General features: G+C 40.1%; 2 protein-coding genes across 3 annotated transcripts in view; both read right to left on the bottom strand.

Moving 5' to 3' along the window:
* Positions 1 to 20,030, bottom strand: part of PIP5K1B (phosphatidylinositol-4-phosphate 5-kinase type 1 beta) — a 359,464-nt gene that overhangs the window by 261,356 nt on the left and 78,078 nt on the right. The window lies entirely within an intron of this gene.
* On the bottom strand, positions 6,555 to 8,290 carry FAM122A (family with sequence similarity 122A). The gene has a single exon (XM_018052048.1). It carries the CDS (start codon positions 8,259 to 8,261, stop codon positions 7,266 to 7,268), a length of 996 nt encoding a protein of 331 aa, XP_017907537.1. The 5' UTR covers positions 8,262 to 8,290; the 3' UTR covers positions 6,555 to 7,265.

Genomic DNA, 20,030 nt, shown 5'->3' with positions numbered 1-20,030 from the left:
TACCCCTGGCATTGATACAAAACTGAACTTTCACAGGTAAATAAAAGCGATATGTTCTCTGCTCTCTAGCCTCAGTCATGCTGTCTGAGAATTTGTTAATGAGTGATTTTCACATCTACCCAAGTACTTATTCCAAAAGTTCAAACAAGAGAAATAGAAATCAGGCACAAAGAAACCCTATGTATGAGAACAAAATACCTATTTCTCTTTAAGGGCAGCAACTGGAATTTGGAAAGTTGATGCAAAATCAAGGCACCAAACACTCTTGCCAACAGTACCTATATATGTATATGTGTGTATAATTTACAAAATCTAACTTACATATCTGAAAACTAAGGGGAAGAAATCTAAAATGGAAATAAAGGTAAATATGGCTCCAAGCATATAGAACAAGACTCATAAAGTAGGTCAGGTGTGTATATGTGCAAATGTGAGTGTACGTTTAGTTGTACATGCACAAGATTGGAGTATTTGATGTTCTCTAACTTGTTATAAAACTATTTTCACTAACAAGCTACATATGTACAAATTTTATCTGCATCCACTTACTATTTCTGTGAGTTTGGGTAAATCACTTACCCTCCCTAAAGCTAATTTCCTTATTTTTAAATTTAAGTGTAGTTGATTTACAATGCTGTGTTAGTTTCAGGTGTACAGTACAGTGACTCAATTATCTCTATCTACCTATGCTTCTTCAGATTCTTTTCTCTTACAGGTAGAACCAAAAGTCACTTTTCAGGTGATCTGAAAATATTTATTGAACTTCCCAAAATGACAGCAACCTTTAGAATAAACTGTGGCTTTCAATGGTTCGTTTCCAAGTACCTAATGCAGTGATGTGACACTGAAATTTGAAGTCTGACCACCAACTAAATGCACTCCAAGTTTTCCTTTTTTGGGTCCTTTGGCTGAACAGTGAAGTGATTTTTTTATGAAGTAAAGGTTAAAAAAAAAGTTTCTCAGGGATTGTTTGATTGTTCTAAATTTAAATCTCTAACCTCTGGGGACAGCTTCTTACAGGGAAAGAAGGCGAATTTGTTATGTAGGTAATAAAAGGTTTTTGGATCACTCTTTAAATCCTGCTGTTTAAATACTGAAATGGCAACCCACTCCAGTATTCTTGTCTGGAGAATTCCATGGACCGAGGAGCCTGGCAGACTCCAGTCTGCGGGGCTGTGGAGTCAGACATGACTGAGCAACTATCACTCATTTAAATCCTGTTGCTTTTCCTCTAAAAATGATACATTTTTACCATATAGAGTTTATCTGAAGGAGGAGGGATCAAGTGGTTCTTGCTTGTTTCCCTAGGAGTATAATCTAAGGACAACCAAGGATATTGTATAACTCAAGTATAACAAAGCATATATAACATATATACGTATTTTTTATTTATACATGTTTTTTTAAAACAATCTAAAATTTGTAGTTTGGGATTTATTTCAAATAGCAAATCAGTTTTAAAATATGTAAACTATGATTTCCTTCTATTCTACTTTTTTTATTCTACTTTTTCTTAACCTCTTAGTAAAGAAAACAATCCTCCTGATGCTTCCTCTAATATGATAATAATGTCTAGAGCCACCATTTTAAGTAAACATATCATTTGATTCAAAACAGAAGTGGTAACACTAGCAAGCTGGAAAATAGGCTTCATCTCAAAAACAAAACCAAAAGTTTGTTCATAGGAAATGACAAAAAGACTTAAATTCAAAAGGAGAAGAAAATAAGAAAGTAATAGAGACTTGAGAAAATGTATTTGGCTTTCTCATGATAAATGGGAATAACCATTGCATTTACCTCATAGGGTTGCCATGAGGATAGAAGCACAGAAAACAGTGTCTAGGCCCATACTGAATACTCAATAAACATTAGTGCCAATTATTATTACTACTGGCAACGATTCAAGTTATTAGACCATATCCTGTTTTTCTATGAGGGAAAGCAAACAGTCTTAAAGGGATCACTGTCTCGTGAAAATCCTACCTGCCAAGCAAGGATACCTCTACTTTATGAAGAAAGCACAGTGAAAAAACTCCTCAGGAGTCCCCAAATCCAGAAGAAGAGGTAATTACTGAGGGATCAGTGTTTCTGATTTGTGAAGGGAAGGTTACCATACAAATAAGAGATAAGATTTGTTCTGCATTTTCCAGAGAATTGGACATGAATTAAATGGTGGAACTTAACAGAGGGAAATGTCTGCTCACTGTAAGAAGACTGATGCTGAAAACACTCATCTTATAAAAGGACAGGCTGCCTAAAGGGGTAAAGGATACGTTCTTACTGAGTGTGAAAGGAGGACTTTCACCAGTCAAGGATGATAAAAAGATTCCTCAGCAAGTCCACACTAGATGACAACAATAATATAATGACAACAACCATCCCCACAAAGATAGTAATGATAGTTGATACTTCTACAGAAATTGCCAGCATTGCTGTAAGAACTTGACATACAGAGACCCACTTAATCCTTACCTCAGCCACCCGGCTCCACAGCCTATTTTTAACCATTACAGTATGTTGCCTGCCTCCTCCTTCGAATCCTGAGCAGGTTACCTCATCTCTCTGTGACTCCATTTCCTCACTAATAAAACGAGAATAATAATGGCACTCATTTACTCAGAGGACAGTGATGAAGATTAAATAATACATATGTTTAGCAGCTAGAACAGAGCCTGACATGCAGTTAAGTACTCTATAATAGACATTTGAATATAAAGGTCATACTAACTTTTAAGAAAACTTCTTTAGTTGGATGGCAAGGTAGGGAAGGCATAAAGAACTGTCTTGGCTACAGTGAGTAATCTGACTCAAAAAAAGTTTTTTTGTGTGTTTTTTTTTTAATCATCTAAATGGAATTCAAGGCTTGCTGATTTAGGATTGATTCTCTGAATAAAATGAACATGAAAAAACATGGGCAAAACTGATAAACTGAGTTCTGCAGTGAGATCAGACTCTCCATATACTTTGTCATGGTCAAATGGAATGTAAGATCTTGAAAAAACAGCCTAGTCCATGACCCACAGCTGACTTCTTGTAACATCTTCAAGATCTTGGCCAATCACTCAATTCCACTTTCAGCAGAACTCTTAATTGCTTCACACACTGGGCTTTACCAAGTACCTGCGTAACCAACTTCCAAACCTACGTTAATCCAATCTACTTCTTTTTGCACCTGCCATCTAACGTGGCCTAACAAAACTCCTACTCACCCTTGTCACTCCTTTACAGGTTCTCACAGAGGCAGCATTAAACCTCCACCTCACTCAAGCTTCCAGAGGTCCTCCTGCCCTACCCTAAAATATCCTACACTCTTTAAAAATTGGAAAATAGAAGCAATCAGAAATTCTTTCAACTTTCATATGCCTTCCTCCATACCCCTAAACTCCTGCAACATGAATCAACATTTACTGCTTTTGTTGTCTAGCCTTTTCACTCTCCTTCCTATTGCAAAAGGGAAAAAAAAAAAGTGCTTTCCAAGACCAACTCGTTCTTCTATTTTCTGATGCTACTCAGGAAATGTCAGTTACATCACCATCTTTGGTTTGTTGCTTTGGCAACTGTTCCCTCCCCCCCAACCGCCACCCCCAGTATCACACTTCTCTCTTGGACCTTCAGACTTTTTCTACTGACCTAAAAACATGCCAATAAGAAAACAATCCTCAGTCCTGTTTCCCTCATAAGCCTTGACCCTTTCCCCATTATATGCCAAATATCTGAGAGGTCTCTTGTAGGTATGTAGCCGGCTGAACAGATAAATGAGAACCACTGGAAGGCAACCCCATACTGATTATTCTTGATTACAATCAATCTTTTAAGTATGAGGTTCTGACATTCTGCAGTCAGATTTGGTGACTACTAATTATTTTTTCCACTTACACTGCTGTTTTTAACAAACATAATAACAAAGGAAAATACAGAACAGAGTTTTGTTACATATGATGAACTGCACTTTAACTCAGTGTTGATATGTGCTTTGGGGCTTCTAGCACCAAGTTTATAGATTAGCAATACTAATACCTTAAAAATGTTTTTTGAAGGATAATTCTTATATCAGCTAGCCTCTTACATTCTACAGAGTAATGACTGAAGTTATGAACAATAATGTAAATTACCTATAAAAACTTAGAGGCTTATTGGATTTAAAACTTACCACCAATATAGAAAAACAAACTTACAGAAATACAAGTTTCTCTATACCTTCAGGGAAGAAGATCTGGTAAAAAGTGGTAAGACAGGAGAGAACAAGATGTACTGAATGAGAAGCAAGCCAGTAAGGGTGGAATGCAAACAAGGGGAGGGAGAGGAAAGGGCCAGATTGCACAGGGCCTCCTGAGCTAGAATGAATACCTTTTGGTATACCACAAGAACAGGAAGCAGATGAAAAGCTTTAAGCTGAGAGATGTAAGGATCTGATCTGCAACTGTAAAAGGACTACTCTGGTTGATCTATGGAAGATGAACAGGTAGCCAAACAAGAGAGTGTGAAGGGACAAGTGGGAATCAGGAGGCCTAAGCAGGACATGATGGTAGGCTGGATCTGGGTGGCAGCTGAGATGAAAAGAAGACAGATTCTAGAAGACAAGATCAATAAGATTTGGTGAATGATTAGATATGAGGGAAAGAAGAGATGTCAGTGAGATGCTGGTTTTCTGAAATTTATATACCTATATACACAGAATGCAGAGTAATATCTTGTACAATATAAGCTGAATTATTAACAGAAATTACCTATAGGAAAAGAAGATGAATTTTACATAGTAGATACAGACAGATTTTCACTTTTTACTATATAGATACCTGTATTGTTTAAATATTTTTATAAGTAGAAGGTATACATTATTTCATAGTTAAATTCAAATGCAATAAAAAGAAACAGCATTTTCCTGGGTGAAAAGGACAGGAATGCCATTTTAGGGAAAGAAACAATTTAATCAAAGGTACAAACACATGAAAGTACAAGGCCTATTTAAAGATTATGAACTGGTCTAGGGTTTACAAAGAAGGAAGGACATGTAACTGGGACAGGATGAACAGAGGATGCCTATATTGTGTTAGTGTATAGGCAGTTTATGAAGGACCTTCTACGTCAAGCTGAAGAAAGCATTCACTAAAATGTACAAAATGGTGAAGCATATAAAGTTTTTAAGCAGGAAGATGACAAAATCAAGTATTTTAGAAAGTTCACTTTAGAGGCAGTACGAAGCCTGGATCAAAAGGGAGGTAAGAAAATAAGCTGGGAAATCACTTAGGCCGGGACTTAAGCTAATTTCAGGGGCAACAGAGATAGAGAAAAGGAGATATGAGACTCAGTTCGCAAGCAGACAGGACATGGTGATTGAGCTGGATGTGGCACCACAGGAACAGGGAAAGTCAAAGATGCTGCCCACGGTTTTGAGTTTAGGAAATTAGATAGGATGACATAATTTCAGATTATCCAAGAACAGGTTAAAAGAAAAGATACTAAATTTTGCTCTGGAGATGCTGAGGTTAAAGAACCTTTGGGAGTAGGTCAAAGCGCCCAACAGGAAGTTGGATATATACATGTGAATTTGAGCGACAAGGTCAGAACTGGAGCATATTAACACTGTTACCCAGAATAGAGAACTTTAAGCCTGTGGACACAATCTTACCCTCGCTGTAATTCACTGAATTCTTGAGTTGACCGGTTCCATTTATTCTCATAGTTGTAAAAATTCCATATAATGTAACGTCTCTGTAGGCAATAACTTAAAGTGAGCCAGAACTTTTTCCCTTGGTTTCTTGGTCTCTCTTATTTTTTTCCCCTTTCCCTTTTGTTTGCCATTCTTTCTATCTACCTAGTTATCTAGTAAGGAAGATACAGGAAATAAGAATGTATCATATAAAAAAAATCTGTCATTAAATATTTTCATACTTTGTCTTAATTGTAAAAGGCAAAGAAAAGAACATTTCATAATTCTACCTTTACTAAAACCTAAATTAAATAATGATTTACCTAGGTGACTCTCCCCTGATTTTCTCTGGCAAGTCATTGCCCGTTAATTAACTGACATCCCCCAGGCAGTCAACTCCAGCTGTAGCTTTAACCACAGAGGTTCCTGAAACAATTCCACAGTCCTGTTGTTGCTTACTGTGAGAAATTTGAGTCACACTGTACCTTTGTCTAACTGATGATGCCCTAGTTTCTTGGGAGGTGGAGAGGAAGGACCTGTTGGCAAGGAAACAGCTGCTTCCTTCTTGAGCCAGGGAAAACCAAGAAGGTGACAGATGGACAAAGCGGAAAAGCAGCCAAAAGTTTCTTGAGCTCCTTGTTGGCAAGAATTTTCACTGAGGCACGACTGAATATCTTATTAAAGCATATCAATGACTGAGAGAGTTTCATCTGCCTAGGTGCTCTGCTCAAGTTCAACAGGGCTTCCCACACATTTTCTACAATTGATAAAGTCTGCAGTGGTACAAAGAACTTGGCCTCAGCCTATGCACAGTGGGTTAAGACTGCAAGGCACTGTCCCATTTAACTTCAGGAATATACCCACAGGAATGCACTACCTAGTAAAAAAAGAAGAAGAAATTCGGTATAGTAGTTATATTTGTATGACATATTAAATTACTATTAAAATTCATTAGAAAACGTTTAAATGTTTATGTTTGTATATTTAAAAGATCTGTTGCAAACTTTCATATTTTGCTCTTTTATCAGCTTCTCGCCCCCTTCCCACTTCTATACCCAGAAAATTAAATAATCAAGAACTCCTGGGTAAAACTGACAACCACTGGATGGATAAAACTAACACTTTAAAAATAGCTGTACAAAGGTAAATTATTGTTCTTCATCAAACAGAAGTTAGCAATCACTGACAATAACGTTAAAAATTAGCGTGGGCATGAAGTATGGAATTTTAAAACATCAGTTTACTATGCTGATTAATTCAACATTTATATTTGCATCAGAACTTAATAATCCCATAAATAAATAGAGCTCTCAGTTTTTTAAAAAATCAAGGGATAACATATGTATTTAGACATATTAGCAGCGTAAAGATGTATGCTTCAACACACTTATTGGGAAAACGTCTGAAAATATTACTACACTGAATTCAAGGGCATCCGCAGGAATCTGGCATAAAAGTTCTCTAGAATAACAATATTTCAGGAAATTCCAAAAAAGGAAAAGGGTCAAATAGGAAATAGCCTCAAATTAATCGACAAAGTTCAGTGCTTGTTCCAACTTGATTTTTCTCTCCATTGCAAAAACAAAACCGAGTCTCAGGAAGGGGGGGGGGTGAATCACTTAGATGAAAGTTCATCTACTGGAATAAACGGAGAGGCCGCTTGGGCAGGCGACACAGGAGAGTCGGTGGTAGTGCTGACTTTCGCTGGTGAGTTACAAGAAGATCCGGCGCTGCTGCTGTTTCCATCAAGGGTATCGGAAGATACACACACACCCGGATCTGACAGCTGCGCAACGTCAGAAGAAAGCATGTTGGTGATGCCTTGGAAAAATCTCTTTGGCTGATATTCAGTTTCCATTTCACATTTTCTTTTCAATGGTCCAAGAACACTTGGTCTAATGCAATTAATGGGACTCTGGCTTCTCCGGGTAGTAAATCGGGTCGTTGGGCTGGGAATAGGACTTGGAGGCAATCCATTGCTACTCACAAAACTTTGCAAGGATGGTGAAAAACACTGCTTTCCAATTCCCCGGGTAGGCGACGGTGCTGGCGACACCGGAATGAAATCGATGCGTTTCGGGGAGGCAGATTTCTCCACGTCGTTGTCGCTCAGGCTGAAACTTTCCTCCCAGGAGTGGCTTATCTGCATTGCGTTCTGCACCTCGCGCTCGTGGACAGTCTCTCGATTGATCAAGTCCATGCCCTCCTCCTGTTTGATCTGGTGCAAGCGGCTGCTGTGCATGCGGACTGGGGAGGCCGGCAGAAGCAGGCCGTGGCGGTTCGGGAACGTTGTGCTGTTTCGCCTGGCGCTCGGCGCCTCGGCCTGGAACACCGGAGAAGTGTCACTGAGGCCGTGGATCAGGGGGGCGCTGTTAGATCTCCTGAGGCCCCCGCCGCCGCCACTGCTGCTGCCCTCCGCCGGGTTCCCACCTGAGCCCGGAGGGAGCTCCAGGTCTAGCTCCATCTTCTCCTGGGCCATGTCGCGGGCACGGAGGAGGGGGCGGTGCTCAGTCACAGACCTAGGATTCCCATTCCCCGCAGTCCAGGGCCGCGGCCGCCGCCGCCGCCACCGCCACCGAGAATCTGTCAGCGGGCTCGTCCCTCTGCGCATGCGTGCCCCTCCGCGCAAGCGCTCTGCAATGTCTCTTCCTGGCGCCGGCTGAAAGCGTAATAGCTGCGCCGCAGCCCTAGGGGGAGGGGCGAGGAGTGGTTGGTAAGGCAGTCAATATGTTTCTTCCGCAAATAGGTTTGAGCGCAAACTTCCTTTAACACATGTTAATAAGGTTACCATATTCAGGAGTATATGTTTATAAAGTTACAGCTCTGAAAAAGAAGCACTTTGCGACTTTGGGTTATATGATGAGGAGAGGAGTTGGTCTTAACCCGACAGGCCTACTCTGAGGAAGGGCCAATCTCTGGAGATCCTGAAAAGCAGGCCAAAAGGATGCGGTGTGTAACTCCCCGGGAAGCGAGGACTGCCAGCCCTGTGGCAGGCGGGAACCAGGAAGGGAGGGAGTGAGTATGGCCTGGAGTGGACAGTGAGCTAGCGGAATGTGAGGTGGTGGACCTTTATCCTGAGAACAATAAAACTCAGAAGGTTTTTCAGCAAAGGTATAATAGCGACTGAAAAGGTCTCCGGCTGCATTCCGGAGAATACGTTACTGGGAGATTAGAACAGACAGAAAGAGACAGAGAGGAGGCAATCCTCTCGACCAGAATGATGGGAATTTCAAGTAAAGTGGTACTGTAGGAAAGGAGTTGGAAAGAGTGGTAAATCTGGGAACTATTCAGGTCAAGAAGGAAAAAACCAACCTGTAATTGTATTACTATTGTCTTATTTACAATCATATATCTAACACAAGCATACGTGCTCAATCGTGTTCATTCACTATGAGGGATTAAATGAAGGAAAAACAAACAGGACCTCGAACTTTAAAAACACAATACATGGCTCATGTAATTAATATAAACTTTCACATCTCATTAAAAATCAGTTTATGCTTATTCTTTAGTGTATTCAGTCAGATTCTTTTTTTCTTCTGTGTGCTAACTGTGTGCCAGGCACTGTGGTAGGAATCAGGCCCTATGAAAACATTCTACTTGGGGCAGGGTAGGGAGGAGAGAGAAATACATGAGCTATTTTTTAGATAGTGGTAAGCCTCAGGAAAAAAATAAAATAGAGCGGTGTGATGGGGGCACTACTGGGAGAAGGGAGGGTGCAATTAGACAGAGCTGGGATCAAAATGACAAGAAGCAAGTCCTGCTGACATCTGGGGAATGAATATTCCAGCCACAGAGAATAGCAGATGCAAAGGACCAAGGCAAACATAAGTGTGGTGAACTGGCAAAACAAAAGGGCCATGCAGCTGAAGCATAAGGGAGAGAGTGATACGAGGAGTAAGAGAGTTTCGATCTCAGTCTAAGTATGATGAAAACTCACTGCGAGTTTTGAGCAGGAGAATGATATTATCTGGTTTATGTTTTATATCACTTTTGCAAAACAGGCTGAAAGAGACTAAGAGTGCAGATAGAAAGATGGATTAGGAACCATGGCAACAGGGCAGACAAGAGATTATTGGACTAGGGTTCTATCAATGGTGATGGGGGAGAAGTAGATGGATTCAGGATACATTTTGTAAGTAGAACCAACAGGATGTGTAGATGGATTAGATTTACATGGTGAAAGAAATAAATAATCCAAAGGCAACTCAGAGATGTTTTACTTAAACTGGGTAAATGGCAGCATCATTTACAGAGGCAGGGAAAGAGTTCTTTTCGAGTAGAAACTGAGTTCTCTTTTGGTTGATTTGATTTGGAGGTGTCAGATATCCATGTGCCTAATTTGAACTGAAAGAGAGCTTAGTGATTTTTGTTTGGTCTCCTTTTTGCACTTGAAGAAAGTAAGATCCAGAGAGGCTGGCATAGTCAACATCACACAGCTTGTTTAGTAATGGGAACCAGTACTAGAATCCAGTGTGAAAATACTAGACCATACCTTTTCCACTGTCTCTCAAACAGCTTTTAATTTGAAATCCCCCTATTTCATTTACTCATCTAGCTAATGAAATAATGTTGATTATGCATACTTATTGGAGAAGGAAATGGCAACCCACTCCAGTATTCTTGCCTGGAGAATCCCAGGGACAGGGAAGCCTGGTGGGCTGCCATCTATGGGGTCACACAGAGTCGGACACGACTGAAGCGACAGCAGCAGCATGCATACTTATAATTCTAGGAACTGATTTAAGCGTTCCAAGTGCCTGACACTATTTAAAGTGCATCACATGTAGAACCTCATTTAATCCTCACAGTAACTGTAAAGGAAGTATCATTATTCCATTTTTCAGGGGAAACTGAGATGCAAGGATTAAGTAATGTGCCCAGGATGACAGGAAGCAGTGGGACCTCATCCTTCTGGCTCCAGAGCACGGGCACAATGCTGCCTCCTCCATGTGCAGTAACACTTCAGACAGGGAGAAACCATTTCCAGATTGTCTACACCTTTGCAAGTGCAATGGCATTTGAGAGAGAATTTGAAGGACAGGTAGGATTTTAATAGACAATATTTTATATAGATTTGGCAGCATGGGTATAATATAGTGAACTTGGCTAATACATGAAGTACATGGAGAAGAATAGGTAATGGGGAAAAGATGGAAATTAAAGTTGAAATCAGTATTGGAGCTCTGAATGCCAGGAAAAAGTGCTTGTATTCAATGTGTGGGGCAATAGGGAACGGTTGAAGGTTTTTAACAAGAGGAACAACACAATGAGAGCTTCACTTTAGGGCCTTCCAGGTGGCCCTATGGATCATAGAGAAAGAGAAATGGAAGAATGGAAGGTGGAAAGAACCAACATGTTCCATGTGCCCAGGGCTGCCAGTTACTTTAAACATTTATCATTTAATTTTCCTTATAATCCTATAAAGCAGATACTGTTATGCTCATCTTATAAAAGGGACAATTGAGGTTCAAAAATTGCAAAAGGCCCTATAGCTACATGGAAGAATAAAGATCTGAATGAATCTGAATCAAGATGTCACTTCAAAACCCATATTCTTTTTGATGCTTTCTCCATGAATTAAAGATGGAGAATTTGATAGCTAACTCTGAGATGAGTGAAGTTGCTCAGTCGTGTCCGACTCTGCAACCCCATGGACTGTAGCCCCCCATGCTCCTCCATACATGGGATTTTCCAGGCAAGAATACTGGAGTGGGTTGCCATTTGATGAAAGTAGAATCTAAACCAAAGTTGGGAATGGCAGGAAAATGAGATGGATGTGGAGACTGGAAGGTAACAACCCAGATCCTGACTGTCTGGATGTACAGGGGACGAAGAAAGAGGAATCACAGACAACTTCAGTTCGAGCATGTACAGCTGAACAAATGGTACAACAGTATTAAATAAGAACAGGTGAGAGAGGAAGAGCTTCCAGAAGAAAATCAATATTAGATGAGTAGGAAAAAAGTATTAACCACAATCCATAGCATGTTGCTAATTTGCATATTACTAAATTAATTCTAGCATGACTCAAATGTGCAACATTGTTCATGCATGTCTGGATAAACAATAATTATCTTCACTAATAAAGATCAGAGATAGTGATAACCACAAAATCAAACATCTATGCTATTTGGTTCTTACCTGAACATACCTATTAGAGATCTTCACCCATTTCCCTGTTTCTACCCTTGTCACTTGTCCACCCAACCTTCAAGGTCATAGTCATTACAATGACCTATAGTGCTCTGTCTGGGTCCCTGCCATCCCTCTGCCTACCCACCTCCAACTGCTCTCCCCACTCACTGCTTTACCTCCAACTGCAGAGGCCTCCTTACTGTCCTTTGGCCCACCAGGCATGTTCCCCCTCCACTCAGCTTACTCTTCCTTCCAGTGGACATCTACACTGTTCCATCCCTTCAGCTCTCTGTACAAATTTCATTGACTAAGAGGTTTTCCTTGACCTTTCCTTGTAAAAAGCAACAGCAGAGTCCACCACCAAGCCTACACTCCCATCCCCTCACTGTTTTCATTTATCCTCCAGGGCACCACATGACAATATGTATTCAATGTTTTCTTGCCTCTTTGTCCTCAAGAATGCAAACTCCATGGGGGCTCCCTGCTATAAACCTAGTATCCAGAACAAGGCCTGGCATATAGCACTCAATAAGCAAGTGTTGAATCATTGTATAAGTGAATGATGAATGAATACACGGACTAATATAGCTCTGTCCAAAAGGGAAGAGAACTCTAGTTTTTGAAAATCCAGCCTAATAGGCCTTTCTAGTCTGATTCTGTGTGCTCTTTACTCTGATAATTCTTCTCATATCAAGACTATCATTAGTTACAGTGCCCTCCAGCCCATGCAGGTAGGTTACCTGAATGAATTCAAGATGTGAACTAAGACATTTAAGTTCTAAGTTTCCATTCTTTTTTAACCATCTGCTGATATACACTTGACAGAATCAAAATGCTCAGGGCTGAGAATTCTAAGCAGTGTTACTCCTTCCTCTCAAAGGAATAAAGAATAAATGGAGAAAACAGCAATTCAGCTATTAAATAAAAGGCAAAAATGCAATTCAGCCTGTTGCAAAAATAACACCAGATGGAGGATCTAGCTCTTCCCTGAATCAATTCACCCTGCTGGTTTTAACTCTGGGTATGAAGTAAATACCAAACTTAAAAGTAAATCATAAAAATCAAACACCTACTTAATAAACTTTACTGTGCTTAACATTTTTTTCAAACTAACACATAGCTGACTTTTAATTCCTAGGAGCAATTTAAAATTAAATATTCAAGCATATGACAAGGCAAATATGCATTTCTGAATCCATACTGAATGAATGTGAAATACAAAAACATGTGTACACGTATAATCTGAGATGAACTGAAAATGTCTCCATATCCCACATTAACTAATATCACTAATCTAGAACAAAAATATTGCAGAGGAAAAGTGTACTTTCAAAGTATAGGAACTCAGGAGTGTTTACTGGTACAATAACTTAGGGGAAATGTTTGGTAGTACATCACACTACCTACTAAAAGAAAATATATATACATGTTCTACGATTAAGAAATTCCACTTTGGGGTATACAGCCAAAAGAAAATTCGTGTTTATGTCTATTAAAAGCCATGTACAAGAATGTTCCTTGCATTATTACTTACAATAGCCCCAGACTGGAAACAACCCAAATGTCCATGAACAGAAGAGCACTATACAGTGAATTCTTTACTCAACAACATGTTCATGTATAATGTTGAATGAAAAAATCAAACACGAAAGAGTACATACTTTATGACTTCCTCTTTATGAGGTTCCAGAACAGCCAAAAGCAATCTACAAAGGTAGAAGTCAAAACAGTGGCTACCCTTGGGACTAATATCCTGCTCTGGGTGCTGCTGACACAGGCATAAACATATGTAAAAAAATTATTTTAAAATTAATTAAAATGTACACACTTTATTGCATATAAAGTTAGTCCTCAAAATGTATCAATATAGAGAGAAACAGAATGGGAACTGGAATCTAAAAGGAAGACAAAACAGAATAAGAATGAAGATCCTTTGTTTAAATGCTAACCATGAGTCTCAACTGGAATGCTAAGCTTCCAAATCTCTTTGACACACAACATTATCAGTGGCCTTGACAGGACAAAGAAAGGAGACAGAAACATATACACACCCCGCTCAAGCTACATTTCACTGGGGCCCTAAACACCAATAAGTCTCCAGCAGCCTCACACAAACACTGGACACTTGTCTGAGGTGAGTTACAGATCACCGACAGAACCATTGGTTCTCCTTGGCACTGTTCCCAAAGAGCCCTCAAAGTTATTTATTTCTGATACGGCATGAAGTCAAGGAAATGAAGCTCATTTCATAGTCTTTGACTTTCTCAACTGCAGCCTGTGTATTCTGCCCAGTTGGTTCTGCCATTTCCTCCGAAGCATAATTCATCAAATGAGACAAAAGTAACATCAAAGAAACTCAGCAGGGGCTGTTATTACATATGGAAGGAATGAAAAATGTGCTTGAGGATGAGATTCTGGCTGCAAGGATCTTACTTTGTTATCATAATGAAAGAAAAATAGATGATCTCAGGAACTGTGATCAGTCGTTTACTGGACAGTTTCTGAGAGCCAGTAAGTACAGAGACCCTTCATAGCATATACCTCGAGGGCACTGAATCTAATCCTTAAAACTTAAAAGCAGCAGCAAGGATTAAAAAATCAAAGCACAAGTTTACTAAAGGGCTTTTGACCCCCTCACCTTTCGTCTTTGATAACAGCTAAAAGGCTATCATGTCACTTGCATGAAGCCACAGTCTTTAAATGGAGGAAGTAAAAAGGCAAAATGGGGACTTCAAAGGTCCAGCAGAAGAACCTTATGGCCTAGGGCCTCAGCAAAGTTCAGACAAATAAATGTGAATTGTAGTTTGTTTTTTTTTTTTCCAAGAGAGAATATCAGGGAAGATATTAAAAATAGCCATCCAGTCCCCACTCTCTAAGTCCTTCAAACAGAACAGAACAATGAGTCGGTATCATTCTTTGTTGTTGTTCACCACTTTTATACATTTTAGGCAGCACCCATTTTTTTTAATGCCTTCTTTTAAGCCATAAACCAGGGTTTTGATTGTTCTTCTTTACTGTTTACATGTTACATGTTTCTCTCTGCCTGTTTGCTATCTTTCTCCTAAAGGATTAACCCAATCGGCAAGCAGGGGAAAAAGAACTGATGGCTTTATGGATGATGTATAAAGTTAATTTTAAAACATGCAAAAGTTGCAAATATAGTTGCATTTATATACCTGGGCCTTCCAGTTGGGTACCTGGGAAACTTCTAAAAGTGTTTAACATATTAGTGCCAGTAGGACTATAGCAAAAAAAAAAAAAAAGTTCCATACCTGGAGTCAGACAATTGTACTTCCAGCACAGTGACCTTAGACAAGTTTGTCAGCTTCTCTGGGCTTGCTTTACTCATTTATAAAGTAGAGACACAATGTCTTTGTTGTAAACATCAAATGATGTCCATAATAGGCCTTGTAAGCAGTAAAGACTCCATACACACAGGCTTCTCTCAATGAAAATACTCCATGCTATGACTGCAAAATGAGTCTGCCTACCCTTCCACTCCTCTCCTGATTTGGAACCAGTCCACTGTTCCATGTCCAGTTCTAACCATTGCTTCTTGAACTGCATACAGATTTCTCAGGAGGCATGTAAGGTGGTCTGGTATTCTTATCTCTTTAAGAATTTTCCACAGTTTTCTATGATCCACACAGTCAAAGGCTTTAGTGTAGTCAATAAAGCAGAAATAGAAAAATCCAGAGAGTTCTGGAAAAACATCTATGATTCAACGGATGTCGGCAATTTTATCTTTGGTTCCTCTGCCTTTTCTAAATGCCTTTTCTGATGCTGAAACTGGTTCCAAATTGGGAAAGGAGTATGTCAAGGTTGTATATTGTCACCCTGCTTATTTAACTTATATGCAGAGTACCTCATGCAAAATGCTAGGCTGGATGAAGCACAAGCTGGAATCAAGATTGCTAGGAGAAATATCAATAACCTCAGATATGCAGATAACACAATCCTTATGGTAGAAAGTGAAGAGGAACTAAAGAGCCTATTGATGAAAATTAAAGAGGAGAGTCAAAAAGCTGGTTTAAAACTCAACATCCAGAAAACGAAGATCATGGCATCTGGTCCCATCATTTCATGGCAAATAGATGGGGAAACAATAGAAACAGTGACAGACTTTATTTTTTGGGCTCCAAAATCACTGTGGATGGTGACTGCAGCCATGAAATTTAAAGATGCTTGCTCCCTGAAGAAAAGCCATGACCAACCTAGACAGCATATTAAAAAGCAGAGACATTGCTTTGTGACAAAGGTCCATCTAGCAAAGCTATGGTTTTTCCAATAGTCATGTATGGGTGGGAGAGTTGGCACATAAAGAAAGCTGAGCACCAAAGAACTGATACTTTTGAACTGTGGTGCTGGAGAAGACTCTTGAGAGTTCCTTGGACTGCAAGGAGATCCAACCAGTCAATCCTTAAGGAAATCAGTCCAGAACATTCATTGCAAGGCCTGATCCTGAAGCTGAAACTCCAATACTTTGGCCACCTGATGTGAAGAACTGACTCCTTGGAAAAGACCCTGTTGCTGGGAAAGATTGATGGCAGGAGAAGAAGAGGATGACAGACAATAAGATGGATGGATGGCATCACCGACTTGGTGGACATGAGTCTGAGCAAGCTCTGGGAGTTGGTGATGGACAGGGAAGCCTGGCATGCTGCAGTCCATGAGGTAGCGAAAAGTTGGACATGACTGTGTGACTGAACTGAACTAAACCCTTCCACTACCTTCATGAAAAAGCTTCCTTTGTTTTCTTGTTTTTTAATTTGATTCTGTGGAAGAAAATTCTCTCCTCATCTTCTTCTCTAAGACTGTAGCAATTTTTAGAGAGAGACAGTTTCTGTGGTCTAAACGGTATGCACTGAGAAGTTCATCTGCAATCAAGTAGACAACTTCTAAGGCGGCAAAATAAGAAAAAACACATTTCTAAGAATTTCACTCTGAGTCTGTCTGAGGAGAGATGAACCCCATGGGGGTGGAGAGGCCATCAGGAACTAAAAATGTAGCTGGATCGGTGACTCCTATTCCCTGCAGCAAACCATTTGCCCATCCCAACAGCAGTAGCAACCTTCCCTGATCGTGCTGAACTTTTCAGTCGGGACTAATCCCAGAGGCTTATTCTCATTTATTCATTGTAAACCCCATTTTGAATTCCTGCTGTCATGCTACTGTCCTTCCTGGCATATAATAAAATGCACAGACACACATTTGGCTGAGCCTGATAAACACCATGAATCCAGTCCCTCTCAAAATTATTAGAGGAAAAGGGGAAGAGATCAGAAAAAGACTCAAGAAGGTTCAAGGGTCACCATTCCTCGAGATGCATCTTTCCCTCCAGGTAGCTGATACCTTGTAGGTATATTTTGAGGACCAGGTCAAATGATCTGCAGAAGCTTGAAGCTGCTGCCTCAAATCTAAAGATTTATAAACTACATGCTTTAGGGAGAAATTTTTAGCTTTAGAAGATGACAGGTGCACGGGCAAGAGTTCCCTAACCTCTAAGACGCTTGATGACAGTGAGTGCTGTTACTGAGAAAGGGGGAAGGTCCTAATTTGCCCTTTTGCTTTTATCCAGCTTCAAGCTAATATGACTAGTAAATGCAACAAAAAACAAAGTATTAAATAGCGGGAGAGGTGCTCTATTTTCTCCTATCTCATACTAATTTATAAACTAAATGCAACCATAATTCAGCATCTGCATGCCTTTTTTTACCTGCAGCTCAATTTGTTGGTAGGAAATTAATTTTTACCACCGATGGAGTTCAATCATCTGAAAGTCCCAATTATTAGGAAGTGGTACAGATGTTTCTTTTTCACTCTCCATTTGAAAACTGAAAGTTAAGAGAGGAGATTTTTTCAGCTTTTATGGTTATGACACTTTTTACCAGACAATATTGTCATTATCATTATCATCATCCACTTAGAGCTTACATTTACTGAGGGCATATGTGCCAAGTACACTTCTAAGTACCATGGAGATATCAACTCATTTAATCTCTACACCATTTCTAGGATTATTATCCTCAGTTTATAGATGAGGGGAAAGAGAAACAGAGGTAAAAAAAAAAGGTGCTTGAGATGACATAACCAGTTAAGGGGTAGAGGAATTTAAGCCCAGGGGTCTGGCTTCAGAGGCTCAACTCATGAAACACAGGTGGATTCCTCAAACCTGCCATGATCATGGTGCTCCGGGCTATTTTCAAGGAATGATGGAGGGGCTTCCCTGGTGATCCAGTGGTTAAGAATACACCTGCCAATGCAGGGGACACAAGTTCAGTCCCTGGTCCGGAAAGATTCCACACGGGGCAACTAAGTCCATGTGCCACGACTACTAAACCCAAGTGCCACCACTGTTGAAACCAGGTGCCCTAGAGCCTATGCTCCACAATAAGAGAAGCCACCACAATGAGCCACCACACATCGCACCAGGAAAGTAGCCCCTGCTGATCAAACTAGAGAAACTCCTCAGGCAACAACAAAGACCCATCACAGCCAAAACTAAAATAATTTAAAAAAAGAATGATAGAGGACTTGACATGTACAGGACAGTCATTCTGCAAATCAGACAGATGAGGGACCAATGTGATTGCATGGATTTACTGATAACTTGCAAGGTTACAAAACTGAGCAATTAATAAATGTCATATTGTCCCAAAGCAGTACTAATGTAAAGGATTAGTACCACAGAATGTCAGCTGCAAATGGGGCTTTAGACATCCCCTACACTAACCTTTATCAGCAAGGACATCGGTTCAGAGAGCCAAAAATTTTTTCAAGGTCAAAAAGGCCTTCAGTATGCTTTATTAAAGTCACAGAAATCACTTCCTCAGTGCTCTCTGGGTCCCCTTTCAACTCTTTCTCTAAACAACAGTATTCACTTCCACGGTTTCAACTGTGACCAATATGCTGATGTCTCAGATCTGTATCCCTAAATAGGGCTGACCTATCTCTAGACTGTAATATATAAGCACCTACAAGACAATTCCATACTTTATGTTTCACAGGTCCATCAAACTCATTTGCGAACAAACTCACTTCTCCTTACCCCAAATCTACTACTTCTCTTGAGAATGAATTCACAGCAATCTCTCCAGACAACACAGCAACACTCCATAGATTCTGAATCTCTCCAGCCCTTCATGTCTCCCATCTAACCCATCACTAAGTCTCTTCAACTTCACTTGCTTAACAATTGACAGCCTCTCCTTTCTTTCTGCCTCTATTACTAAAGCATTCTGTGTGCCCCTAACTACTTCAATAGCTTCAATACGTCTGGGACATGTTAGGATGGCTCCAGTCCTACACAATTTGCATAAATACCGCCAGAGTGAACTTTCTGAAATAATCTCATCAGGGTGCAGCCCCTTCCTTTCACTAAAATCCTTCCATTACTGCACCCGGTATGCTAGGAGATCAGGTAAACAGACTACAGAGAGGAAGACAGAGCAAAAAGAAGGAAGGCGTTAGAAGGGACAAGGGAAGTGGCAAACCCAAATATGTGCCCAAATTGCTCTAAAGCTCTACTCTCTTTGAAAAGTGCTGCTTAAATAGTATTTAAGAAATCTGCATTGTAAAGTCACAGAAACTGGGTTTAAATCTTGACTGTGTAACTTACAGGTGTGTGGCCTTGAGAGTCAAGTTACTTTCCTTCCCTGAGACTCAGTTTCCTCATCTAAGTGAAAGTGAAGTCGCTCAGTCGTGTCTGACTCTTTGTGACCCCGTGGACTGTAGCCTATCAGGCTCCTCCATCCATGGGATTTTCCAGGCAAGAATACTAGAGTGGGTTGCCATTTCCTTCTCCAGGGAATCTTCCTGACCCAGGGATGAAACCTGGGTCTCCCACATTGTAGGGAGATGCTTTACCATCTGAGCCACCAGAGAAGTCCTTTTCCTCATCTAAAATTGAGGGTAAACAGTCCCACTATTGAATGTCCTGAACATGAATTGAGGTTAAATGAAGGAAGCTCTTTCACAGCCAGACATGAAATATCTCAAAACAAATCCTGGAACCATAAATAGTGCATCTTATTTAACTAGACTGTTGCCTCACCTCTCCTTCCTAGGCACCACCCAGCCAGCCAACTCTTTCTGCAAAATTTACTGAGTGCCGACTCTATATGCAGTTCAGTTTGAAAACTAAATAAATACTCGTGAGAAAGCTTTTCTGCTAGAACCCTGAGATTTTGAATTCCTTCAAACCATAAAACACTCAAAATCTCGTATGATTAAGGATCTATAA

The sequence above is a fragment of the Capra hircus genome, chromosome 8 (assembly GCF_001704415.2).
Source record: "Capra hircus breed San Clemente chromosome 8, ASM170441v1, whole genome shotgun sequence".
NCBI classification, from domain to species: domain Eukaryota; kingdom Metazoa; phylum Chordata; class Mammalia; order Artiodactyla; family Bovidae; genus Capra; species Capra hircus.
This window is presented reverse-complemented; position numbering and strand designations above follow the sequence as displayed.

Bases quoted from the DNA above. Each gene is read 5' to 3' on its own strand.
- FAM122A (XM_018052048.1), bottom strand. From the start codon at position 8,261: ATGCGCAGAGGGACGAGCCCGCTGACAGATTCTCGGTGGCGGTGGCGG.